This window comes from Apiospora phragmitis (genome assembly GCF_038363925.1).
Source record: "Apiospora phragmitis strain CBS 135458 chromosome Unknown utg000010l:1.0-9815664.0:1.0-9183399.0, whole genome shotgun sequence".
In the NCBI taxonomy this organism is placed as follows: domain Eukaryota; kingdom Fungi; phylum Ascomycota; class Sordariomycetes; order Amphisphaeriales; family Apiosporaceae; genus Apiospora; species Apiospora phragmitis.
Window position 1 is genome coordinate 7,215,636 of NW_027117409.1, and position 26,240 is coordinate 7,241,875.

The window sequence follows — 26,240 nt, forward strand, 5'->3', positions numbered from 1 at the left end:
TTGTATTTAACAGAAGGAAGGCCGTTTGAACTAGCCCTGATCTCTCATATGGTTCAGACGACAGTATATAGAGGAATAATACAGGCCGGGGGACTGATTAACTTTCACATACACACATTTAATATCGAAGAACTGTAGATCAATTCTACATAGAAGATTATTGTAACCGAGTTTCTTAGGTCGTCATAAGAATTAAGCTGATAAGTAAGTATACAGTAGTGGTAGTTTTTACAGTACAGTAATCTTGGGCGTATTGAAGACGCTCCACTGGTTGCCATTCTCGGGAACACCAAAGGGGTTTAAGGCAGCAAAGCGCATGCTAGAAATAGGGGAAACCAAGGTCAGCGCAGTTCCACACGTACAGTGAAAGGGTGGAAATGGGGTTATGGTTGGTTAACTCACCTGTAGTTGCCCGGCTTGATCTTCTCGCCGTTGCCAAGCTTGCCCTCGGGCCACCAGTACTCATGGTTGAGCTGCAGCTCGGCCTCGTCGGCGTTGCGGTGGGCCCAGGTGACGGGGAAGGTGACGGTGATGTTGGGGTAGTCGACTGAGCCCGTCGACTTGTCGATGCCGTGCACCGTGCCGACGTAACCGTTCTCGCCGACCTTCAGGGGCCACTGCCAGTCGCGCTCGGTCCAGCTCTCCTCGAAGATCTGCGCGTGTGCACTGTCAGTAAAGCAACCTCTTTCACTCCAAATGCTACAACGCGTTTTCAAGGAATCAATAGGTAGAGGCTAAGAACTTACATCCCATCGAATTTGGGCGGATCCCCACTTGAGACGGGCCGTGATGCGCGGGAAATCGAGGGCCTCGTCGCTGAAGTCGAAGGAGTAGCTTGATTTGTCGGCGATGGACGCGTTGTCGGCACCCGAGACGGCGACGGGGTAGTCCTTGCGGAAGATGGGCGAGATGACCTCCTTAAGGTTGGCGCCGAGGCCGAAGTAGGGGACCGAAAGCTCCTCGCCGTTGCTGCCCTTGATGCGGATGCTGCCGCTGTAGGCCGGCAGCGCGGCCGCGTTCCAGCCGAGCTGGTCCGGGTTGTCGAAGTGGACCTCGACCAGCTTGCTCTCGCCGGGCTTGAGGGTGAAGGGCTCCGGCAGGCGCGTCACGATGGCGTCGAGCTTGATGGCCTTGAGGTTCGCGTACGGCGTGATGCGGCAGTCGTCGGCTGCGGCGCACTCGTACGTCTCGAAGCCGGCCGCGGGTGCGTGCGAGAAGGTGTAGACAATGTTCTCCTTGCCGTTGTTGGTCAGCTCCACCTTGTGGTAGCGGTTGAAGTAGTGCGTGTCGTTCAGGCCCATGGTGTCGAACTCGAGCTGCGTGTCGTAGTTGAGCACCTTCCAGGCGTCGACGAGGCCGGTGCCGACCTGCTCGACGGGCGCCGTGAAGTCGTAGTCGGTGTTGACACCGTCGTACCATGGGAGCGCCTGACCGCTGCTAATGATGCGGCGGCCGAGAGCGCGTGCCCATTCCTTTCCGTGGGCGGCGCGGCCTCCGAACTGGCTGACCCATAGAGCTGCAACACCGGCGATGTAGGGGCAGGCCATGGAGGTGCCGGAGAGAATGGAGTATGTGTTGTCGAGGTATGTGCTGTAGATCTTGCCGCCGGGGGCGCCAACATCAGGCTTGACCGTCAGGTCGTACTCGGCACCCCATGTAGTGAATTCGCTCGCCTTTCCACCGGCTGCCCAGTCTACGAAAGAAGGAATTTCCGAATCGCTCGTGAAGTCGGCTGTCACGTTGCCGCCAGCCTTGACCGTCTCAATGATCTTGGCACCCAGATCAGCCGAGATCATGGCGGCCCGAACACCATCAATTGTCTGAGGTTCAATGATGACACCGGCGTTGTTGTAGATGAGCACGTACTTGGCTCCAAGAGCAGCCAAGTTCGCGACCTTCTGGGTGAAGTTGCAGGTGCCGCGCTTTACGATTGGGATGACGTTCTCAAGTCTTGGGCTATCGAGAGGGATACGGCTCGCAGGCATCATCAACCACAGTGGTGTCCAGGTTGAGCGGAACAATCTGAAATCCGGACGCCGCAGATGGGAAGATTCCACCTGCAGGAAGGTATGCCTCGGATTCGTTGGTGCTAGGGCCCTCGTTAGTGCTGTAGATGGCGGTCCAGGTCTTGACCGGCAGCTTGTCTGATGCAATGGATGCAACAGCTAGCACGTTTTTGCCCGAGGCGCCGGTGCTGCCAAAGAACGGACCAGCAGAACCCTCGTTGCCAGCCGAGATGGAAACGAAGATGCCCTCGTCGACCAGCCGGTCGGCGACGACGGCCCAGGCGTTGTGGGGCCACCCGTTGAAGTTACCAATGCTGCAAGTGATGATATCCACGCCGTCCTCGGCAGCCATGAGGAAACCCTCAATGACCGTCGCATCGTCTGATTCAGGACCATCGGCATCGGAGAAGACCTTGTACATGCGAATGTTGGATTTAGGCGCTACACCGCTCCAGTATTCGTTCTCGCCGGCCACAATGCCCGCGACGTGGGTACCATGACCGCCGTTATCTTTGGGATCCTCGTCTGGGTGCTTCTCCAGGCCAGGCCGCCAGTGGATGTCACCCACCAAATCGTAACCACCAGTGACTTTGCATTCGGGCCCGATGCAACCACCCAGCTATATACCACATACCAGTGAGTCGTCAGCATAATTGTACAGTACACAATCCCGATCACAAGGGGATAGAGCGAAATACTCACCGCTGGGTGTTCCCACCAGACGCCCGTGTCGACGATGCCGACGAGCGCGCCCTCGCCGAGCACGCCGGCCGTGTGCAGCTTGGCGACGCCGGTGGAGTTGTGGACGACGTAGTCAAGGGCCTTGCTGGCCTCGACGCGCTCGGCCTGGCGGGCCATGGGGTCGAGGGTGACAATGTTATTGCGCCAGACGCGGGCGACCTCGGGCAGGGCGCCGAGGCCGTCGAAGTCAAAGGTCTCGGTCTCGATGCTGGCGCCCGAGAAGATGGCGCTGTTGAAGGACTTGCGCACGCGGATGCCGCCCTTGCTGGCGAGGCTGTCACGCGCCCGCAGCGCGTTGCGGGCGCCCGTGGCATACTCGATGATGTACTCGTTCGGCCGGGCGGCCTGGGCGAGCGCGCTGTCGACGGCGACGGCGGCGCCTACCACGAGGCCGGCCACGGCATTGAGGCTAAGGGAACGCATCGTGGGCAGGTAAGACGGTGTCACTCAACAATAGCCGATACAAGGACCAAATGAGAGGGAGCAACACTATGGACGAGCTGCGTGGATGGAGAGCCACGTTGACAGGCGACGTCGAGGAGGAGCGGCCAGGCGATATACGTAGTCATCTCCGGAAATTTAGGATATGCAGGCACAGCACATGCACCTACCGCTTCCCTGCATCTAGACGGCAAGCACGGGCGAGATGGGATGAATTGTCGTATCATGCGTCCTCATCTCAGTGCGCCAAGAGCCCCCCCCCCCCAAGAGCCCCAATATCGGAGGACAGTGAACCTTCCAACTGCAGCTGCTGTGTCGGGTCTAGCAGGTCTAGCAGGCCTGCCATAACCCACGCCACCGGTTCACGAAGCCCTCTCGATGCTACTACACCTTCCGTCTTGAGTAACCGTGGTCCTGGCCTAGCTCCCTTGGCATGCGGTCTGCAGGCTTGGCGTAATAGGATAGGCTTATCTGCTGCATTCCATCGTAGCATCGGGGCAGGTAGCCGAACCTATTTGTACAACATTAATGTAGTTAATTGTGTGCAATAAACAAAGTGTTATCACCGGCAAGGGAGAAAGCCCCAATTACCCCGGTTAAACGGGATCGGGATGCTGGAAGGAATCCTGATAAACGGCGGCAAAGCAAAGTAAACACAACAACGCGCTCACCACATAACCTTTTTATGCCCAACAGGCTTGGCATGTCGAGTCATATCCACACAACGCTCGATTAGGGGTATCGGTATACAAACAGACAATATATGAACTTCGCGTGGGAGCAGGTCTAGGGATTATAAACATTATGCAATTAGGCAGCTCTTTCTATATAGTCCCTGTAAAGAGTATTTTTCTCGTTCCATACTCCGTTTATCGCCATTTACATAAAATAACCTCATTCGTAGGAAGCAGCCAAAGACAAGAAGAACAGACTTCGTTGTAGCGAGGCAAGTCATAACTAGTGTTTAGCATTGTGTATATAGAGGGCGGCTGTGGTGCGAAGGAGAGGCTGGTATTTCTGGCAAGATGAGAAACATGCACAAACTTTGGTATACTCTAGGTTGGGATATCTACTTATATATACAAATTCCAGCTACTGGCGCTGGTGCTATAAGACCAAGATGCCAATACGCCTGTTTGCCTTTCCCTCTCTCCCTCTAGAAGACATCTGAATCAAGTTTTATTATATCATGTTCCCTATAGAAAGAAATTCTATCCCTGGCGTTGTTTCTCCAGCTCTTTCGTCCCCCGCTTCACTTGTCAAATCATTAGGAAGCCTAGCAACTACGGTGATCTGAGGTGGATTGGGCACCAACCCAGTTATTCGGCCATTACGATGAAGAAGGGGTAGGAAGTTGCTCCAAGAAGAGACCAATTCCTGTACCAAGCTGCTGCAGTACTGCATAAAATATCAATATTCCTGCATCACAAGATGCCTCAGAGAAACCAGGGAGATAGAAGTTTGATGCCAACGAATCAACCCAGTAGGGCTCGAGAACTTACGAAAAGGTATGATCAGGTATATTCTTGCTGACGTTGAATAGTTTCTGGACATAGTACTTGTTTGGATGCTCCCAAGTCCAGTGGTCTCATTTGGAAGCGTTACCATAGGAATACCGCCTACACGGTCCTTTCGGGGTCACATTATACTGAGCAGTGTAGCCGGTGGTGACGTGTGGCGGGCAATGCACTGTCTTCCTGAAGAGCCACCTCTCGTGGTCTGGCGTGCTAATACCAAGGTCGTCCTAGCCGTCTATGTAGCTGGGATAAAGAGCAGGTTAATTACCGTTGGACCTTGTGCAGATACTCGGATGGAAGCGGCAGCTCGCGTTTGTAGTGACGGCGACAGGCCTCCGCTTCTTGGAACAAGTGCCGCATCCCACGGGGCTCGGTGATTCATTGGGTATATAGCACTGCTGGGCATGATTGGCTGAGAAACCTGTAGGTTATCTATGGCAGAACGATATTAGTTGTCATTCCCTATAACACCACAAGAAGGGCATCACTGGGTTGATCTGTCGAGTAAAGGTAGTGAGCCATGAAGCAGATTATACGGGATTCGAAGTAAGTACCCCTTTACAATCTAGTACTGCTCCAAGGAGTGACGGTGTCAATGGCAGGCACATAAAGAGATAGACAGCGATATAAGTAAAGTAGGCCAGCTAATAAGCTGAATTAAGTACGCACCTATGCTATATAATATGCCTATCTTCTCCCTCCTCACAACTCCAACCGATAAAACACCATCCCCTCCGGGTACCGCTGCAGCTTTCCCTCGCCGCCGCCGTCGACCGACCCACCACCCCCAGCAACCTCATAGTACGGCTCCCCCAGCGTCCGAAAGCCCTCCCGCTCGTACATGCGCCGCGCCTCCGCCATGTGCGCCAGCGTATCGAGCACGACCTCGTCGTAGCCCTTGGCGCGGGCCTCGGCCAGCACCGCCGCGAACAGCGCGCCGCCCAGCCCGTGTCCGCGCGCCGCCGGGTCGACGTAGAGGCGTTTGATCTCAGCCCTTCGTCTCTTTCTCCTCGAGCTGCCGCCGTCATCAACAACGTCGGGTAGGGCTCGCAGCGCCACACACCCTACGGCTTCTGCGGTCTTCCCCCCTCCCTCTCATGTCCCTCCTTCGCCTCGGTGTCGTCGAGAGTGCTGCGGCTGCGGTTGCGCATCAGCAGGAGAAGCACGCCATCCGGCGGCCCGTACTTGCCCGGCAGCCCCGCGAGCTCCGCGGCGTAGTTTTGGTACGCGAGGTCGATGCTGAGGGAGTCCGTGTACGCCGCGAACAGGCGGGCCACGGCCGCGACGCGGTGCGGATCGTCGGCGCCGACGTGGACGATCTCAAACCCGTCGGGGATGGTGGGGTTGCTCAAGGTCTGATTGCCTCCTGCGGCCATAGTGTTTGTTGGTGTGTCCTAAGAGCGTGTGTGCGTGCGTTTAATCAATCATGACTTGTGTCTGCCTGTCTTTCCGGAAGAAGAGTCACGGAGGCTAACGACAGCCCCACTTTGATATCGCGGCAGTGAATGGGTCCGGCTTCTTCTATGCAGAAGGGCCGTGTTGACGGTATTGGCGGAAAAGATGGGGGTTGCAACTTGCGTCGGTAGCCCTATAAACCTATTGCGTTGTCTGCATTGAAGTCCAGCGAGCCGGATGATTCATGTTTGCCGGTATCGGCCGGCCCCCAGCTTCGGAGGCGCATCCGAGACCGGCTGGAGCCCACGCTGTAAAGGCGCGGGCTTGAAATGGGGCACGGCAATCATGGACACCGGCTGTTATCAATGTCACTAAGTCGGAAGGGCGATGAGCAAGGCCGTCTACTTAGTAGTAGGCTGAACACTCCAAGTAATTTGCGTTGTTGGTTGTTATGGATATCTCCATTCTCTTCGGTCTCTAACTTCCTCTACCGCTAGGGGTATCTATATGGCACACGTGAACTGAAGACTTTTCGCCCGACTCGCCCGTGAAACTGTCTCTCTCTCCCTCTCTCTCTCTCTCTGTGTGTGTGACTGCAAGTCTCATATCAATGCAGAAACAGATCGCGCGCCCATTTCAATCTCTCATGGGGGAAATATAACCGTCGCCCATCTAAATAGCTAGATAGGTCGCGGGGTTTGTTGTCGCACATATACTTGTTCGTGGTCTCATTCCTTCATATAGTACTTTCTGAGGGCCTGGCCCGTTCACTCAGCTTTATTTCCCTGCTCTGCTCAGCCGCGATCCCTTCACGGCAGCAGGTAAGACTGTGATCAGTCTGTCGCGTTCTGTCTTTTCGTTAGCAAGGCCAAGGCAAATTTCAAAGAGGGTTCCAAAAACTTACCGCCTTCGTCATCAAATACTATACTAATGTCGTCATGTTCACCGGCGTAGTCGGGCATGTCCAAAGACACGAATGCCATGTCGTCCGTCTTGTCGCGGCCCTCTTCTGGCACCTTGGGCAACGGGAATTTGGCGTCCACCAATTTGAGGCCCGCCTTGTTTCCCTTTCCAAACACCTCATACACGTCGGTTCCCTTCAGAACAAAGCCCATGGCCTGACCGTGATGCCAATCCTCGAAGAAAGCCAGCAGCTGAATCGTCTTTTCTTGTTGCACGACTTGGATGCGGGCCGTGCCGGACTCCCACTTTTTGTAGACAGGGACCACCATGCGGCGACGCGAGATGTTGAGCGATGCGGCTGCTCCGTCGAAGAGCACAGTGTATCCGGTCACGCCAGCTTCAAACGCATGCAAGTCCTTGAAACTGGAAAACCGGTACGTGCCGGACAGTCTGTGATCGGCTGACGGCGTCTTGTACCTGGGCGAACTCCCGGGGAGCATCTGCCAGGCCTGGCCGATCAAGAACCGACACAGTCATGTCAGATTGCGGATGGCGCAGGATGTGTACTGTCAAGAAGTCCTTGGTGCCCAACCGAACCTTGAATTCTCCGGGAGCCATATTTATCCTGTCGGTGATGGTACCCACGGGGGCGCCCTGGCCATCTACCGAGGTAACCTCCAGGCGCAGCTTCTCCGCTAAAACCGTAGGAGGGGCATCACCCGCATACTTGTCATTGATGATGCGCGCAACCTGCCAGGGCAGCCGCTGCAGGGCTGGGAACCCGCCTTTCACGTCTGCGAGCCCTTGACTGATGCTGTGGCCCTGAAGTGCTACTTCGGCAACTACTTCTTCATCGTTATGGACATAGCTGCCCTTCAGCAGGGTCAAAAACTTCTCACGCTCGCCCTCGTCGTTGAACGAGAGCACCATGCGGCACTTGGTCTTACCGTCTTTGAAGGCGAGCTGCAACATGGGCTCCCGTTGGTCCCCGCGCAGGTACGCATATTGGATGGGCATCTGCGGCGAGTAGAAATGGGTAACCCCGCTGAGCGTCCTGATCCTCGGACCCGTAACGACGGCTAGCCGGTACCCTCTGTGGAATGTGCGTGGGCCTGTCGGGCTTCCTTCCTTGAGAAGCTTCTCGTACAACCCGACTTCACACTGCCCCACAGCTTCCTTCGGGAAATTTCTCGAGTTGGGATCGGCATCGAAGTAGTGGAAACCGCGAAGCTGCGTCCTGAATGCAATCGTTTCGTCCTGTCGGGGGTAGAGATACGACTGAACCTTGGAACCAAAGTCGTAGATGTTCCATAACATGCGAAAATCCTGCTTGGAACATTGTATCGCTGCCATGAACCCTCGCGGCATCTTTAGTTCTAGCGAATTAGCTTGGCCCTCCAACGTAGATTCTCCCAGCAAGGCCCGGCGGTTTCATCCGACTGGATGCGAAGCGTCACGGCGCCGTTTTGGCTGGCTATGGTGAAAACAAGCTGGGAGTCCTTGACCGGTCGGTTGATGGAGAGCATGCAGGAAAAATGGGTTTGGTTTGACTCCATTCCCTGCTCCATCAGGTACACGTCCACTGGAACCCGACCATAGTTGAACATCTGCGGGTTGTCACCTAGGGGAGAGCTTCCAGAGCACCGATCTGGCGAGCTTGGTTATTCGCATTCAGCAGAGAACCCCAGTTGCTGTTCAACAATGCCGTAATATCTTGGCTCAAAACGGGGTATTCGACCCATATTGATTTGTCCATCATTTGTGGCATGAATGGTTCATCGGGAGGCATCAATCCGTTCCTCTTCATCGATCCAGCTAATTTCGTGGCTGCTGCCTTGATGGCTTGTCTGACCTCGCCGAATTCACCATCTACCGGGCTGAACTTCCCCTCTGCGATCTCTGGCAGTGCCAATTCCGTCAGCCAGTATGCCTTGGTCAGGTCGGTGAAGGCCTGATATCTCCCCATGAGAGCCTTCGTCTCGTCCGGCTCCGACGCACGATTCCGGACCGCTGATTCGACTCCCATGCGGCCCTTAATGAACCACCAGAGAGCTGCTCGAGTCAAGTCATCCGGTCGACATGACCCTAGAGGCTTGAATTGCTCGGCGTGTAATCTGAAGAGTTCATACAAATGTTTAGTTCGTGCAACAAACTCGTCAAATGCCTCGTCGGCCGTGACCGCAGTTCGATTAACCCTCTCAGGTGATCGGTTAGAATTAGTAGAGTTAGAGAGCATCCTGTCTAATCTGTCCGCTGGGTTCTGAGTAATAGGCGTAGGTTGATGAGAAAGATCGGAAGTCGAATAGAGAGAGGCTGCTTGTTGAGACACGGGACTCTGGTTCACGTTCGACGTATTCAGACGTAACTCATCGGGCGACGTGGGCCGCAGAGACCGGGCGAGTTGGTTCATGAAATCCGAACCAGCCTGTTGGGCAGGCAATTGAGTACGAGTCATGGGCGAACCGGCTCTTGGAGAGGCTGCTGAGGCCTGTGGTGTGTCTGGGAGAGGAGACCTGCGGGCAGGGTTGCGCGGAGGGGGGAGTTGCGGCGGTGATTGCCACGCCATGCCTTCTGGTTGCTGCATCAGTGGCGGCAGGTGGGTTCTCGTAGATTGTGCTCGCATAGGCGGCCGTTCGTGATCGGCAGATCCTCCAATCGACCCCGTCCTTTGCGACTGAGCACGGTAAAGGTGGTGTTTCAGGGACCGTCGGGTCCTGCACCACAACGGGGGAAGCATGGCTTCGCTGGGGCTTCCGCGGCGTGATTTCAGGGGATGAACTGGGCACTTCATCATCCCATTCGTGATGCGAGGACGCGCTGGTGCTTGCACTTCTCAAAGCTTCGGCGAAAGCCATTCCTTCGGCCTGCCTTTGCTCCTGTTGTTGGACCTCGATGAATGATCGTCTGTTCTCGTCTTTGCTCTCGGATGTGCCCAGGAACCTAGTTCGCACCGGCTCGCCCGCAGGTATCGTCCTGGGCTGCGGGGGTTCAGGGGCCGTTCTCGCATCCTCTTGAGCTATGTCGCTCTGCGACACGAACCCAGTCTGCGTTCTCCGTATAGGACCAGGAATAAAGCCATCCTCGGGACCTGGGTTCGGCTTCACCTCCTGGAATGCACCAACCTGCCTTGCGTACTCGTGGCCCTGCTTCGTAGGCGGTATGGGCGAAGAGACGGGGCGGACTTGGACCGCTTCCTGTTCCCAATCTCGGCGACCACGGTGGAGCATTCGTCACCTCCCTCGCCGATGATCTCGGGGTAGCTGTCCACGAAGCGAACCGCGAGCCCCTTGCTCTTCCTGGCGTGCGGTGGGCTGTGCGAGCGTGCACGGTATGACGGGTTCTGTTGTTGTTGTGGTCGGCCCCGGCATCCATGCCGGTTGCTTGCGGATATCTCGTCGCCCGGCTCGTGTCTAATGCCAGCATCGGTTGTTGACGGTCGTACTCGCGGTGGCCTTGCGCAGGCGGAGGGGGGGCGGGTGTGTGACGGCCAATCTGTCCCCATTGCCACCTAGGAAGGCTGAAATGTCGTTGGCGCTCTGCTCGGTGCGATATTGGCGTTCCCTTTGTTTTTCGGCCTTCCTCTCGCCTCCGAAGAATTTGCCCATGAGTCGATTCGTTCGCGAATGGCGACCTTCGAGGGGCGGATCGTTCTCCATGGTGGTGGATGGTGTGTCGAAGCTGTCGAAGACCACGCAAACGATCGAGGAGTTTTTGGGGGGAAGCTATTGTCGTCAATGGCGAATGAGGGTGGGGCAGAACATTAAAGGCAGACGAGACAGGAAATGCCTGCGACTGCTTTGCCTGCCAAGTCAGTTTTGTTCAAATAGACAAACAGTCCAGCCAGATCGGTGCAGGCTTGGGTTTCCGAGTCCAAGTCCGAATGCAAGTCCAGGGTTGGTCTGCGTCGGCGCGGGAGTTTTGGGAATTGGGCTTTGTTCTATGCGTCTAGCGTTTGGCTTTATTTGGCGGGGTAATTAATATCCAATGTAAAATGGACTGGAAATGAGGAAGTTCCAATTGTATGTATGAAGGGAATGAATTGAAGGAACAAGAAAGTTGAATTGGAGATATGCAGGGGAGAGGCCACCCAGATCAACAACTAAACTGAACGGCAGCCAACGGCAACTGCTGCTTTCGAAAGGGGGCCGAGTTGCACGGGAGGTTGTGAGACGTGCAGCAACAGAACGAACGGGTATGTTTGGTGGTGGTAAGCCGTTGGAGATGGGGTGGGATAGGATGGGATGGCTGATGCCAGATGGGGAGACAGACGGAGACGACGCGACGCCCGAGATCGTCAGTGGTGGAAGTGGGCACACCCTTCATTGAGGGACTGGACATGGGAGGGGAGAGTGTGCCTGGTGTTGGTGGTGTTGGCAGGAGAAAGTGGGAAGCAACTAACCTTAGGTAAGTAACTAATAATAACGACGGGCACCACATGTCAGATGTACAAGTAGTAGTACGGAGGTAGGCGGGATCATCAAACGAAAAGGACCTGACGGACATGGACGAGGGAGACTGGAGAGATATGTATTTAGATGGGGGGCCAGAGCCGGGTTATATTTCTATTTCATGTTTGGCCCTCGCTCCTCGTCATCAGCATCAGTTGATCTGTGTGCCTAAAGCAATGCCAGGTAAGATTGCATCGATAGAACAGAACAGCTTGGCCACCAAGGCCGTGACGGCTGCCGACACATTCGATGCCATGAGCCTTAACGAATGCCAGTGAGAGGGAGAGAGAGAGATGCAATGCTACGTGTGCTGTGCTGTGCTGCTTGATCGTATAGAAAGTACGACCAGACTAGAGGCCAACTCGGAGTCGGGCTGCAAGTCAGACTGCGAGCAAACCGACTTGGCAATGTTCCTCGTGCCTCCATACCGGTACCAGTTATGCTGTACCGCGTACTGCCAGTGCTACCAGACTCGAATACTCTTGACTAATTGATTGCTCGCTTAATGGATTGATGGATGGAAGATGGCTTTCTCTGTTTCTCCCTCTCTGTGAGTCCTCTCTCCCAGTTGTGTCTCTCAGGGTCTCACATGAGATCAACGCGTTTCAGGACCTGGAAACCGACCCGCTCTGGAAATTTCGGGTCATAAAAGCTTCCATCAGGGACCAGGGACCAGGGACCAGGAGGGGACCAGGGGAGTCAGGGACCACCAAGGGATAAGTGCCAGGTGCCAGGAGTGAAGACAGAGTTTACGAGTTACCATTGATTAACTGAGCCACCTCCACCTCCACTCAGGCACCATCACACGAGCGCAAGCTGCCACCCCGAGGCCCGGCAATTCCTGTCATTCTAAATTCGGCTGCGTTTCCGCCGAGAAGTCAAGTCATTCTCAGTCCTCATCTCTCCATTCTGCAGTGCTGGGCTAGATGAGTTTTCGTGTAAGTGGAGGATGTCGCTATCCGTTGATGAGGTGGATGTCGACATGCTTACCTACATTAGGTACTTCGGAAAACTCATCACTCCGGTGATATGGTCAGCTTTTCAAGTTCAAGGGGGAAAATACACTTGTTGGAAAAGTTAAGAAATTAGGCCTCTTGAAATGGGTTTGATCTGCGCAATTGATTGCATCATCACCCTAACCTAAGCAGCCTACTTATACGTTGTCCTGACTAACTGACTGGACGGGGGCCTGCATCCCGGGAGTTTGTTTTTTGATGTGCATGCAGCTTAAACGTGTCTGCACCTGAGGCGCCGCCATCGAGGCGCCCCTTGGATAGATTGGGTAGGTATGCAATAAGATGGGTAGATATAGGTTACGTCACGCCAGATCAATGCTACCCCAAGTGCTGAACGAAGGGGTGGTCTTTGTATTCGTTAGATCTCACTGTCCTCTACGGAGTACATTACTGCAGTTATGAGTTATGATCTTTGAGGTTTTGTTGTTTACAATTGACAACATTGAATGCATATCTTTGATAACGTACAAAACCAACTGGGATCGGGTGATTTCTCCTTTTACCCCCCACGCATCACGCGAGTCTACTCTGTGACCTCCTTACGAGGAGCCGCTCTCAGTCTTTTCAATATCTGAATCTTCGGCACCATCCGGGGGCCAATCCACCACCCACCCGTAAGCTTTCTGACTGTTTCCCGAACACGCTTCACCAGCGCACCGCGTCCCAAGACGATCCCATTCCGGGATTCCAAGTCGCCCCCTGTCGCTTCAGCGCCCGGTTTCAGCAACTCAACGCCGGCGAAGCCTTCGACCACACCCACTGTCTCCCAACTCCCCGTGACTCTGCTTGGGTCCTCCACCAGAACGTAGTCGAATTTGCCCCAAAAGCCCGGGGCTTTCAGCATCGCCGGCTTCTCGGACTTGTCGAAAACGAAGGAGACAGTGTCCGATGCCGGGTTCAGAGTCTTCTTCGGGTAAGCAAGCTGCCCGAAAAGTGTGACGCCCGTCATGCAAGATAGCACATCCGTGTGCACCGTGACAGTTTTGACATCAGGAGAAGGGCTGGTCATATCAATGACGGAACGGAGCTGGGACAGTGCTTCGCCGCCGGGGTAGTTCAGGGACGAGAGCATTAGCATGCCAGCACTGCCAACGAAGGACATAGTTACGGAGCCGACCAGAACCAGCGATGCAACTGTGTAGATCGTCGACTTTGCTCGTCTGGTGAAAATGTAATTCGCTCCTAGTGCTGCTGCCGCTGTCAAGGGAGGCGCAACATAGAATATGAATCTTGCTTCCTTGTGAGGCTGTATCGAGTAGATGGCGATGAACAAGACGCTGGGGAGAGTGAGCGACTGAGCCGGCAGCCGCGTTGATTGATTGAACAGAGCGTAGGGGATTAGAAAAGCCCAGGTTAAGGGGTTGATCATGATCTTGGGCAAAGCATTGGTGAAATACCAGTGCCACGGCGAGACACCCCATTCAGACGAAGAACCCAGGACTGCGTTGTAATAGAAACCCCATAGCTCAGGCCAGATGGGTTTCTGCCAAAAGTAAGAATCCACGGGAACCGACGCAAACAGAGAGAAAGCAAAAGAGCCGAGGAATGCGGGTATGACTCGTCGGATTGTCGTACATCCCATTAAGAGGAAATACAGCGTTGTGGTCGTGAGCAGAATGGCCAGTTCGGACCGGAAGACGGCCGTGGCGTAAGTGAAAAACCCAATAGCCACACGGCAGCGTCCGGCCGAAACGGCTCTGGGATCACCCACCAGTTGTGAGAATGCGAGCGTGGCTACAGCTTGGTCAGTGCTCTACTCGTTATCTGGGAATGGAAGGGGAACCCGCAGACTCACTCAGCGCAAACGCAAACATATTCGGGAGGGTTCTGGAGGCGTAGAACAAGACGTGGAACTGGCTGGCCTGGAGCAGCGTGTACCACCGAGCAGTTGGCTTGCCAAAGGCCTTCTCGACTTTTAATCGGAAGACCAGGAGAGCAGCAGCATTGGAAAGCCCTAGAACGGCCCTCACGATGAGTTGTGCATGTCGGAAGCCTGCCAGGTAAATGAAGGGCTGTGAGAGGCCGGCAGAAGAACAGGGCCGATGAAAGTCCTGGGAACGGCGCCTGGGAAGTCGAAATGGTCATAACGAGCCGAGAGACGGTCATAAACGTCGCTTGTTGGTGTCCCATACACCAATACATCGTGAGTAGCCTGGATATTGAATGACTCCTCGACCTTGGTGTAGGGAGCGATGATGAGGTGCAAGCTGACCAGTGCCGGAATGGTCAAAGACAACAGGGCGTCCAGTACCGTCTCCCCGGTTTTGCCCATCTTGAGTCCCGGAAGAAAGCGTGTTGAATTCTGGGTATCCAGCTGCAAGGAAGACGAGTCTGCATTCTATAGAAGTATGGAATAGGAGGAAAGCGCCAATCGGATTTAAGGATAAGGTATGCAGTTGCTGATGTGGCAGCAACTACTCCGTAGCGTCAGTCTACCTAGCTGGAGCACTGTTTCCAGTATTGCCGTAGTAGAGGTGTACGTGAGGTTCTTCACAGCCTAGTTAATTGATGTAGATAAAGTAGAAAATCCGTATAGCTCTCATGTCATTGCTTCAACCGATAGTGAAGCAGCATTTACCAACCACCAACGACTTGAGACAGACAGAGATGCCGGATGCTGGAATCTGGAGGAGCCAATCAGCAAGCTTGCTGCACCCCAAAGCCGCGCCCCACTGCTTCTCCCCCTGGCACCTACTGTACCTGCCCGGGGCACTTTTGGGGCTGAATTGGATGGGACCTAAAGTTCAAGGTGTCTGCAAACTGGCACTACGTATCTCCGTCCAGCGTCCTTCAAATCGTAATCCAATGCGCCAGCACCATTGACATCCGACGACAACCTCCAGCGCGACCAACCACCAGCTTTCCTAGACGGCTTCGAACAACCCTCGCATTTAAGAAGAACAACATCCCTCCCTCTTCTTACCCCACAGAGCTAAGAAGAGTGTCCCTTCCCCCAAACTCTTTCAGGATGCTTCTCCTAGGCAACTTCCTCTACGGTATGGTTTCCATATCCCATCTCTGGCGAGAGCTCCCGTCCGCATCGGCGCCTTCATTCACCTCGCTAACGCGCTGGGTGCGGCACACCATGAACAGTCATCGTCCTCTGCCTCAACGCCATAGCGGTCCTGTCCGAAGACCGCTTCCTCGCGCGCATCAACCTGTCGACCTCGACCTACGACCCCGCGTTCGGCGCCGGTGACTCGCAGAGTGCCAAGGCCAAGGTGATCAACGGCATCGCGAGCGTGCGGCTGGTCACACGGAGTAGGCCATCTCTTCCTCTCGACTTCTAGCCCGGACACAGATGCTAACCACTGTTCGATTCCAGTTCCGCTAATAGCGGTCAATACGCTGATTATTCTCTACGAGCTAATCCTGGGTTGAAGCAGTCGCGCTGCGAAGAGGAACGAAGCAATGAAGTCTTAAACGAAGGTTAGGTCAAGGTAAAAAAACGGTCGAAGTAGGTGGTGCGTTGGTGTTGAGCTCGGCGTTCCGGTTTATTCGGGGGAAGATATGGCCGCAGAAAAGTCTAGGAGCGCCATCAACGGTTTATGTGTCTTCACTACAGCAAGCTTCTACATGGGCGACCTGGATGTTTAATACCGTATTGTCGGGACAAGTGATTTATTCCTGAAGATATGAGCCACCAGGCTAATTGTATATCTCGAGCAGGGGGAAATGACAAATAGAGACGGGTGACTAAAAGTCTGGGCTGGTTTTCATAACAGGCCATCGCTCAGTCGAGGCATCCGAGTCTAGTAAGCTATAGGCTGTTACGCTTGCTGTGTGCTACTCAATAATCCAAATCGCTTGGCCGAAATGGTGCTACATCGACCATCATAGAAAAACACGCTTCCGCTTTTTGAATATATATATATATGACAACGGCTTGTGCACGCTGCCCCTCCCAATGCAGAATGTCTGGAACGTCTATGCCAAACTCCGGTATGTTTATGCTGTTGCTTCAAGACAAGACATTATGGCTTTTCTTCCGGCCAAGACTGAAGCTAAATCGCTCCTTGATCGTGGGCGTATGCGGTGGCTTCTCGGCATTCACTGCTTCGCCATTTTGTGCCGGTTCTGCTGGACCTTCACTGTTCTCACGTTTCGACTTGTCTTTGGAGAGGAAATTGAGACTCTTTCTGGACATGGACTTGCTTCCCTGCCTTGTTCGGTTCAGAAGCCCCATGCTTCCGGAGGCGGAGGGAATGTTTGGTCCTGATGCCTCTTTGGCCTTGGGGGGTTCCTCTTCGGCAGTCTTTTTACTCTCCTCGAGTGCCTTCTTGAGATTTTCAGCCTCGGTTTTCCGAGCTTCCCGCAACTGGGTTTCCCGTTCTTTTCGTTGCTTCTCCTTGGCTTTCTGCTCATCCTTCTCGGCGGCTTTTCTGGCCTTTTCCGCCGCCTTTTCCGCCGCTTTGGCCTCCTTCCTTTCTTCTTTGGATTTGGGGTCCGCCTTGGCTGTCTGTGATCGAGCCAGGGCGCTAGAGCCTTCGGCCTGGTTAAGGAGGGTAGGCAACGCTGGAGGCGGAGACGAGATGACCATTCCGGGGCAGTGGATGCATGAGCCAATTTCGCCAATAGTTCACGGTCATCGGTAGGGATAGCATTTGGTTGCGAAACTTGTCGCGTAAGGCCGTTGGTCACCCCGCCCTGTCCATTCTCTTCCGTGGCCACGTTAGCCTTCTCGCTTGCTATGCGGACTTCCTCGAGGCCTTCGGCTTCTTGTTGTGCGCGGACCTTTTCGAAAGTGGTCTCTTGGTATAACAAAACATATGCGCACGCCATCCCAGGCTTATCGCCGAAGAAATTGCGGACGTAATGCTTGTCCACAGGCTCGACCATCTCGTCGTCAAACAATAGCCAGCCCCGATCCTCAGTCTTGATGACGGAGACGTAATGGCCATGGTATGCATTTCCGCCGATATGCACGATAACGGCATACAATTCGTAAAGCCGATCCGGATCCTCAGCATCTTCTGTTGTGTTAAACATTCGGAGCTCGTAAGGGTAGACGACCCGGTGGAACAGCTTTTGAAGTCGGCTATAGTCCTCGGTGTACTTGAACCGTTTCAGGTGCAAGGCCAATACCTTTGGTAACCGCTTTATCTTCATACGTTTTTCAGCCTCTTGCAACCCCCCGCAGTGGTCGCAATGGAACTTATTGCGTTCGCAAAGCATTTCTTCGGCGGAGAACTTCTGTAAGCACGACGTCACCGACGAATGTTCCTCCAAGTCGATGGATAAGTCCAAGAATGTCTCGTCTCGCTGCGACGTAGTCTCGCATGTCAGGCACTTGGTCTCCGACGTTAATACGCCTTCGAAGATGTCATGTACCCAGCCAGTACCAGGCGAGTTCACCCCATTCGATGTTGGCATGACCGCATGACTTAGCGCAGACTCGAGCGACTGCAAAAGCCCATCATTGGCGCGTTTCGTCTCTTGCTCCATTAACCGCATCGCGTTCCTCTCGACATTGGAGATGACATCGTTCAGAACAAGGCCATAAAACTCGTGAGCGTCCTGGTGCATGGAGTTGCGGAACATCTCGTTATCGCGCTTAAATATCTCGAGAAACCGTTGGGGGCTCAAGACACCCGTTCGAGTATTCGCTTCTACGAGAGTCATGAATATGTCTCGTAAGCCGGTGAAGGTGCACTCATCCATGCCGTATGCACCCGGGTTCTCCTGCGCCAGCTCCAGTATTGGGCCCTTGAGCATTGCCTGCTTTTTCTTGTATTCCGGGGTGTCCGGTTTATCCTCCGGCCTGATCCCTTGTTGGGTAGCCGGTATTACTTGACCGGAGTTGATCTGTTTCCGCCGCGCCAGGGCTTCCGCTGTAGTCAGAGTCTTCTTTCCGTTTGCCTGGTTTGTTGTTCCATTCTCGGCCAGAGGAGCCCGCACAACGACATTGACTTTTGGCTTAAAGCCTTCGGGAGTTTCGGACGGTGACAGAGGTGGGTAGTTGAGCACGTTTTCTCGAAAGACGGTCGTATAGTAGAGGGCCTGGACCATAGAATTGCAGTAGCTATCACTCGGTCAGCACCCAACATCTTGCTGCCACTACTCATAAAGCTGGGAGGCTTACCATGTATTCCCAAACTGCGAAAGAGGACGTTAGCATTAGGCGACTAGGTGCGCCGACATTTGAGGGACATACATTTTCTAGACCATAGAACTTGTCAGATCCATCTTCGCGTACGGGACCAGCATTCTGCAGCATCTTCTCTAACGGCGTCAATTCGGGCGGCGGCTCTTCTTTCTTCTTTTGCGCCTCCTTGGCGGCAGCTTTGGCGTCGCCCTGGAACAAAGACATGTTAGGCCTGCCTGAGAGGGATGGATCGAGACTGCCCATCTGGTCCGAAGATTGGTTGCCAAGGTGTCTTGTGGAAACTTACGGCGGCGCCGGTCTTAAACCTGCTGAGGAGGCTCGTCATGTTGTCGGCAGAGGCTCGATTGAAGGCGTCTTGTCGGGGGGTGAGCGAAGGGAGAATGGCAGCGCTCGACCCCGGCGGCCAAGTAGGCGTTGCGCAAGTGTCAGCAGGTCAAGACACGGCTGCACCGTCGCAAAGCGTCATTCGAAGGTCACGTCGAGTACGCAGTATGTATGCAGTATGACAGTGGTGCAGGGTATATACGGTAAGTAGTATACTGGGTCAAAAGAAGTACAATTGGGAGCAGATAATGCGATTCAATACCAAAACATAAGAATAAGGAGCGACTTGGTATTGCCGGGTGTTGGATTGGGTCAAGAGTTGTCCAGTCGCCTTCTTGAATGCGAAGGTTGAGTTACATAAGGTAAGGTAGAATAGAATCGTGGCCAAGTGCCTCAGTCAGCAGGCATTAGGTAGGTCCAGGGCGACTACTACAGAAGGAAGGCAACGCACGTTGAACGTTGGAACTTGGAACGGTTGAAACTGCCCAGGTGGAAGCGCGGGCTGATTGATTGGCCCGAGCGGGGGCGTTGGGGAAATAGCAACAGCTGGGGTTGCGATTTCACTAGCAGCACGAGCAGCAGCAGGCCTGGCCGAGTAAGTCTGTACGTGCTTTGGAACAGTTCTTGTCGCGACGGGAAGATTCGTGTGTCCTCAATTTACCGCGGCTATAGCTGGTATAAGTGTACCTACATGTATGTATTGACATACTACGTCGTTCTTCCGTCCCTTCGTAATAATTAGGTAATGTGTTCCGTTGGGTGAGAGCCGAGAGGCATGCTCAGAAGGTAGGTATGCTATCCCCCTCCACTTACCACTCACGATCTATGGACACCTACTCCATTAGCCTACACACATCCCGTCACGCCGACTTCTCTTCTTCTTCTTGTTGTTCTGCCTCCTCCCCCCTTTCTTCCCTACATGGAGTGTCTCACAGACAGTCCAGTAGTGGGTGGGCAAGCAGTCGAGCATGGTTGAACAGGTGGGTAAGATAGTTTGCTCCGATTCGGTCAAGTGCAGGTGAAAAAGATGCAATGCAGATTATCTGTTAGTATTAATAAACAGCCGAACTAGGCAAACAATATGTCGAAGGATCTGCCCCTTTGTCTTCTTCCCCTTCCACATCTTGTTCGCAGCAAGAAACTGGGCCTGTGAGACGGAAAAGAGCGGCAGGCAGAGCGTTGGTTCAATCATGGATGGTTGGTTGATGCTGACCGCGATCTCGTGGGTCTGGGTCGAAGAGCATGGCAGAGGACCCGAAAACTTGGGGCGCGCTAGACAAGCGACCCATTTGGAGCTTGCCCGCGATCTAATTCGTCCCAAGCCAGTTACCCTTGAGCAGAAAAAGAAGCACAAAAGCACACACACTATGAGGGGCCTGGGGGGCCTGGGGGAGGGGGAAAAAGGGGGTGCAAAAAGATGGGGTGACATCCATTGGAGAGATGGCCTCATCAGGTTGACACTGAGCTCCAATGTGCCAATCGTCGACGACTACAGACGCCGCTTCACCTGAATACACAGTCGACAGGTGTAGAAGCCATGGATATTTTAGATGTTCCGGCATGGCAGTGGAACAGACTCTCATTCATTCGGTCCTGCGCCTCTGCTTCCTTCTCTGCTGTATGTACCTGATGTACTAAGAGGAGTAAAGGTTCCGCCTCACGCGATAGGCAGAGTCAATTGAAATACGGATACATTCATCCCCCTTAGCTGAGAAGGACATTAAAATAGATAGATAATAGTTCGTCGCGATTCCCGCCTGTCTTGCACAGACGGTGGAGTGGGGAATGCAACCCCAAGTATGAACCTCCTCTAGGCTGAATGGAGAAGGTGTACACGCATTGCATAGCCTTCTAGAAGCAAGCAACGTGGTGCCGGGGGACAAAACATACTTCTACCACCTCTTCTCGGACTCAAACCTTCTGGCGCATCCGACGACCGACAGCAAACACCAGATGGTGAGCCGAGCCGAACCGGTCTGGATATATAGTAGTAGACCAAGGCCGACAATCAATTCCTGCAACTCCACTCGCTTGGAGTAATTTCGACCGGCCTTCATTCAGGCTAACCAAACCACCGGGACTGCTCGGATTGGATTGTCAAGCGGAGGACTTTGGAACCCGTCTTCTACAAGTTCTTGGGTATTTCGTCATCCCATCTTACACCTCTTCCATACGGGTGACGCGAGAGAGGACACCACGGTGTGTTCTCTGCGCCACATCCTGTCAATGTTCGCGGGAGCCCTCTTGTCTAGGCCGTACCAGAAGATATATCAGAAGCGCCACGATGCCGCATCCGCCGCTTGAGTGCGTACAGCTAAGTACTTAGTGGCTTGCTCATGCGATATACGCCAATAACGCAAAAGCCAATTGGGTTGTTTGTGTTGTTGGTTGATCTAGCCATGTGGCACAGCCTCACGTCATCTCTAGTCGTTTAGCTAGCCTGGCAGACACAACCCATTACGTATGAACAATATAAAGAAAGCATTGCGGGCAATGAACCAGCAATATCTACGGTACCACCACTGCTCTATCCCACCACTTATGCTAGAATGGCCGAGAGTCTCGCCTTGCGACCCAATCAGGTCGGAGTGCCGCCCATCAATAGTGCGTCACTATCGCCCTCTTTAGCATGGCCCAACCGCATCCCGGGAGTGACTAGCACTACCCATTCTGACGGGTATCTTTGTAGATCGACCCAAGCTATACATTCAACTTTCATAGCGCGAGCCGAGATCGTAATCCAACTCAACGGAGCAGTGAAGATAGACATGAAATACTTTATCGCCCTGGCACAAGAAGAGAATATACTAAGTAAGTTTCACGATGCTTCTACGTTGAGAACGGCGTTTTTCTTTACTCCGCCCCAACTCCCAAAGCCTAGTCAATCAAAGTCCCAGAACGCGAGAATGCTCTGGTTTGGAAGAAACCTTGAGCAACTCTGAAACTCACCATGGCACTGGATATCTTTGGCCGTTCGAAACTTCTGTTTTGGGTTTATGGGATCAAGGGGCAACTGGGTATCGAACCGCCGACCATGGCCAACACTTACCATGGGTCTGAGGGAGGCAAGATTGGGTTTAGGAGAACCACCAAAATATCGTGCGACTCGACTGCACATAGGGCTTGGAAAGTGTTTCAAGAACCGGAAAAAGAGAGATGGGGCCCAGCACCCCGAGGTAACGTATAAGCTGCCGCTTCGATGTCCCAGGATGGAGTATCAACTAGGTCTTGATGAGGGTGATGATTTACATGAAGCAGCACTTCTCTCGGAGCACTGGCTGCTATTGAATGAGGTGGCACGTGTGGCTTTCGGTTAGATCTAGGCTTTGAATAGGTGTTTGAATAGTGGCAGCAAAGAATCTGGGGCTGATGATGGAATGTTGATAACGATAGATATTGCGAAAAGGGGTGTGATAGGAGGTGGAATAGTAAGATGGTTGAGCCGCACAAGCATTTGTCTACTACCCGCACGCATATTTCTGTGAGTATCGCACTAGATCGATGGTAGAAGTTGACCTGGTTCTTACAAACTGAATCTAGCACTGCCAGTCAGTAGTTGTGGCCAATTCCGTCGACCTGTGGCATAGCCTATACCGTGGTATAATTGGACCGGGAAGACAAAAAGTCAAGATTGATCGTTATCCGGTGCGGCGTCGGATTCGGTTTCTGGCCGCGTCCAACCAATTTTCCTAAGGAACTCAGCGGAGATAGCCTTGGGGTTCTATAGTTCAATAATTCTCGCTGAAAACATTAGGGGGAGGTGAGTCTTTCTTTCGTGACAGTATCTCTTTCATTTCACTGCATATTACGAGCAACGTCCGAGACAATGTCGCTCGGCTCGCCATCACATCCCAGCTTTCCAGGCCTCCCGGAAGAGCTGAAACAAAGTGTCTTTGGTTATATCATCCCTAACCAAACAACAGTGGAACGACATCCAGGGATTTTGGAAAATGGAGCATTCTTTGACAGCGGCTCATTGCTTGGTTTCTGCAGGGCTTCGAAATACTTTCATCAAATAGGAATGCGGACGCTATACCGATCCATCTGTATCCGGAATAACAGCAACCTGGTCAGCTTCGATCGTGCACTAGAGCGGAACCCAGGACTCGCAGCCCATGTCCAGCACCTATACTACATGAATAGGCCTTCCAATACATATGGCTTTCACTTTTCAGGTCACGGCCGGCATAGTAGCCTGGGTAGGCTCATGCGGGTTTTACAGCAACTCAAGCAGATTCGGCTCGTCGCACTGTCCATGCCACATGATGAGCATCGCGAGCTCAGTCATCAGATGGATTGCCTAAAGACTGAGAAGCAATGGCCATCACTAAAAGCTGTTATTTTCCAGTCGTATGGGGATTCGAAAGAGACAGACTCCCCTCCACAGATTTTTTGCATCAAGCTTCCAAACTCGGTACGAGAGTTAACGTTCTGCTTCAAAGGACCCCAAAACATTTGTCTTCCACCGGGGCTTCCATACCCATACCCATTGCCAAGAAGCCTAAGACGTCTCAAGCTGGAGAGAATCTCGATGAGCATCATTGTCATCAGGGGAATGTTAAAGCACTGCCCAGACTTGGAGCAGCTGCAGTGGGATCTGAACACAGAATCGTGGTTCGACATCTTCGTGGGCAATGAGCAGAACTCATTGTTCCCGAGTCTTGGAGGGAGCAAATTGAAAGCGCTTCAGTTGGTGAATCGGGACTACCACTATCAGCTCCCGGAAAGATTCTTGGATCAAGTCCTCGCCATGCCTCTCAGATGCTTCTGGCCACTGACCAAGCTGGAGAAGTTACGGATCGATCTGGAGGGTTTGACTAGAGTGACTGCCGCTGTGTTGTGCTTGCCCAAGAGCCTGAAAGAGCTTGAAGTGGTCGTCCCCTGCGATGTGGACTATCACCGCCACTGGTACCAGCCGAACAAGGATGAGTACGAAATTCGAAAAGGCAATAATTTCTTCGATTGGGGCGAGCCGAGGGACACTTGGCTCTCCCTGTGCTTCGTCAAGCTGGATCGAATGGCCTCCTCTGGTCGCCTACCCGAGTTGCGCAGCCTAGTCGTGAATCACTAGTTTAACTTGGAAAACAGGGGAGTTAGTCGCAGCCACCAAGGACAATCCTCGGTGGCAGGATTACTATGAGCACTATGCTGCCATGCTGAGAAAGCATGGCATCTCGCTCAGTTGGAAGTGGTCCTCTGATGAAGACGCGCCTCACTCATAACATTCGTAAGTGGGCGAGCTCAATGTCAATGAAAGAAAAGCTGGATAGATGTACCATTAATAAGTACGCATTATTGGGTGTCAGAGAAAAAAAGGCAAAGCAGAACATGGGAGAGGATGGATCCCATTACCCGTGCTGAATCATTGACTGAAATTGTATATGTAGGTAGTTTACATACACTTGTCAACGGCCAGTACCTGAGGTCAAGATAATGTTTCATTGACCCCATCCGATGTTCACTGATGAAAGGCCTGTCAATCATCAATCATTCGCCTCAAGCCCCGGAGGTAGGTACGGCAACACCCGGGGGGCACGGATGATCCACTGTGCTGGACCTAACCTGACTTGTAGTAGCCCCTCCGAAACAACAGGCACAGGCCAGAGCTCCCCCCCCCCCCTTCCCTTGAACCCCACCACGATTAATGCTGGCATCCATCACCAGTAAACCAAACGCACGCAACATTGAAATCTCCTCTCCCAACCCAAACAATCGCTGCCAGACTCCCGGACGCGGCAGACTCCCTTCTTCCTGTAGACATCATGGCGTCCGCCGATCCCTTTGACTCGGCTCTGTAAGCACCACTACCACCACCTCCGCCCTTTCAATTTACCCACACAGCTAAGCTAACCCCTCCTCCCCCTTTTGTCACCACCACGCAGCGACCTCCTCCGCCGCCTCAACCCGAAGCACACGACGAAGCACCTGCAGAGCCTGATCTCGCTCGCGCCCGACCTGACCGAGGACCTGCTCTCGTCGGTCGACCAGCCGCTGAGCGTCCGCCGCTGCAAGCAGACGGGGCGCGACTACCTGCTGTGCGACTACAACCGTGACGGCGACAGCTACCGCTCCCCCTGGTCTAACGAGTTCGACCCCCCGCTGGGCTCCGGCGGCGGCGCCGGCTCCGAGGGCGGCGGCGGCGCCACCCCGAGCGAGAAGGTCCGCCGCATGGAGGTCAAGGCCAACGAGGCCTTCGACGTCTACCGCGAGCTCTACTACGAGGGCGGCGTCAGCTCCGTCTACTTCTGGAACCTCGATGATGGGTTCGCCGGCGTTGTCTTGTTGAAGAAGGGTGAGTGAGGCATGCTGTTTCTATTTCAGTTATCTGCCCGTGCTGGCTTTTGTTTTCGATCCCCAGCTTGGGGGGTAGGCAGCGCCGATATCGTTACGAATACGAGTGGATCTATAACCTCGACTGGAAAGGGGCAGTACCATGTCGTTTGGAATATAGCCGGGGTATATACAGTGTACCAGGGGCCGAGTGCACTGCATCCGGGGGCGCAGCATGCGTTACTATCTGTGCTACTTGCGATCTGAGACCTCGGATCTGTGATCGGAACATGCTTCGATCGATCAGGAACCTGAGTCAAGGGTCTTACCTGCCCCCAAGCTCTGGGGAGCTCACGACATGATTGTTAAAGGCAAATGTACTTATTTCTACTGGGGCTAACATATGATTATCAGAGGCCAAACCAGGTAGCGCCAGCGAAGGCTCCTGGGATTCGATCCACGTTTTCGAAGCCATCGACCGCGCCCGCATGACCCAATACAACCTGACGTCGACCGTCATCCTGTCGCTCTCGACGAGAAGCTCCGGCCTCGGCGACATGGACCTGAGCGGCAACATGACGCGGCAGATCGAGCAGGAGCTGCCGGCCGAGAGCGACGAGCAGCAAATAGCCAACATCGGCAAGCTCGTCGAGGACATGGAGCTCAAGATGCGCAACCTGCTGCAGGAGGTCTACTTCGGCAAGGCCAAGGACGTGGTGGGCGACCTGCGGAGCGTGGGCAGCCTGAGCGAGGCGGGCAGGGACCGTGAGGCGCAGCGCGAGCTCATTGGCAGCATGCGGCGATGATCTGGGAGCGGGCGACCTGGGGATTCAGGAATCTTGCTTTAATCTGGTTTCGAGGGATATATAAATCTCCTGCTGTATGGCTCATGTACCTGCGCCAGCAGTTTGTTGTGGGCGGCGAAAGAAGACGACGTACCCGCTGCTGTTTAGTAGAAGCATTTCAGTTACGGAGTTTAGTATTTCGAGGGTCAAGCTCTTCCACACACGCCCATGACGAAGCAATGGGGTGTAATGGGCATGGCCAATTACGATGATGAGACAAAAGAAACA

At 53.8% G+C, this 26,240-nt stretch overlaps 9 protein-coding genes across 9 annotated transcripts; 3 read left to right on the top strand and 6 right to left on the bottom strand.

Annotated features, from left to right (window-relative positions):
* Nucleotides 1-228: 228 nt before the first annotated feature.
* PG994_011959 (Minor extracellular protease vpr) lies at nt 229-3,170 on the bottom strand (the record flags this gene model as incomplete). Its single annotated transcript, XM_066863368.1, is given in 5 exon segments — nt 229-319; nt 403-653; nt 747-1,956; nt 1,973-2,625; nt 2,709-3,170. The coding sequence occupies 5 exon segments, from the start codon at nt 3,168-3,170 to the stop codon at nt 229-231; spliced, it is 2,667 nt and encodes an 888-aa protein (XP_066712478.1).
* A 2,237-nt stretch (nt 3,171-5,407) lies between these two features.
* Nucleotides 5,408-6,081, bottom strand: PG994_011960 (GNAT family acetyltransferase; the record flags this gene model as incomplete). Its single annotated transcript, XM_066863369.1, has 2 exons — nt 5,408-5,714; nt 5,774-6,081. 2 exons carry the CDS (start codon nt 6,079-6,081, stop codon nt 5,408-5,410), a joined length of 615 nt encoding a protein of 204 aa, XP_066712479.1.
* A 796-nt stretch (nt 6,082-6,877) lies between these two features.
* On the bottom strand, nt 6,878-8,371 carry PG994_011961 (uncharacterized protein; the record flags this gene model as incomplete). Its single annotated transcript, XM_066863370.1, is given in 3 exon segments — nt 6,878-6,948; nt 7,005-7,480; nt 7,491-8,371. The coding sequence occupies 3 exon segments, from the start codon at nt 8,369-8,371 to the stop codon at nt 6,878-6,880; spliced, it is 1,428 nt and encodes a 475-aa protein (XP_066712480.1).
* Nucleotides 8,372-8,624: 253 nt separating this feature from the next.
* PG994_011962 (uncharacterized protein) lies at nt 8,625-10,659 on the bottom strand (the record flags this gene model as incomplete). The annotated part of the gene is made up of 4 exons (XM_066863371.1): nt 8,625-9,491; nt 9,517-10,197; nt 10,218-10,444; nt 10,512-10,659. 4 exons carry the CDS (start codon nt 10,657-10,659, stop codon nt 8,625-8,627), a joined length of 1,923 nt encoding a protein of 640 aa, XP_066712481.1.
* Nucleotides 10,660-12,990: 2,331 nt separating this feature from the next.
* On the bottom strand, nt 12,991-14,739 carry PG994_011963 (Alg9-like mannosyltransferase; the record flags this gene model as incomplete). The annotated part of the gene is made up of 3 exons (XM_066863372.1): nt 12,991-14,201; nt 14,263-14,479; nt 14,503-14,739. The coding sequence occupies 3 exons, from the start codon at nt 14,737-14,739 to the stop codon at nt 12,991-12,993; spliced, it is 1,665 nt and encodes a 554-aa protein (XP_066712482.1).
* Nucleotides 14,740-15,435: 696 nt separating this feature from the next.
* PG994_011964 (uncharacterized protein) lies at nt 15,436-15,848 on the top strand (the record flags this gene model as incomplete). The annotated part of the gene is made up of 3 exons (XM_066863373.1): nt 15,436-15,463; nt 15,561-15,728; nt 15,805-15,848. The coding sequence occupies 3 exons, from the start codon at nt 15,436-15,438 to the stop codon at nt 15,846-15,848; spliced, it is 240 nt and encodes a 79-aa protein (XP_066712483.1).
* A 580-nt stretch (nt 15,849-16,428) lies between these two features.
* Nucleotides 16,429-18,898, bottom strand: PG994_011965 (ubiquitin hydrolase CreB; the record flags this gene model as incomplete). The annotated part of the gene is made up of 5 exons (XM_066863374.1): nt 16,429-16,982; nt 17,051-18,489; nt 18,550-18,563; nt 18,622-18,816; nt 18,860-18,898. 5 exons carry the CDS (start codon nt 18,896-18,898, stop codon nt 16,429-16,431), a joined length of 2,241 nt encoding a protein of 746 aa, XP_066712484.1.
* A 4,530-nt stretch (nt 18,899-23,428) lies between these two features.
* On the top strand, nt 23,429-23,968 carry PG994_011966 (uncharacterized protein; the record flags this gene model as incomplete). Its single annotated transcript, XM_066863375.1, has 1 exon — nt 23,429-23,968. One exon carries the CDS (start codon nt 23,429-23,431, stop codon nt 23,966-23,968), a length of 540 nt encoding a protein of 179 aa, XP_066712485.1.
* Nucleotides 23,969-24,659: 691 nt separating this feature from the next.
* On the top strand, nt 24,660-25,973 carry PG994_011967 (F-actin-capping protein subunit beta; the record flags this gene model as incomplete). The annotated part of the gene is made up of 3 exons (XM_066863376.1): nt 24,660-24,691; nt 24,780-25,189; nt 25,582-25,973. 3 exons carry the CDS (start codon nt 24,660-24,662, stop codon nt 25,971-25,973), a joined length of 834 nt encoding a protein of 277 aa, XP_066712486.1.
* Nucleotides 25,974-26,240: the final 267 nt, after the last annotated feature.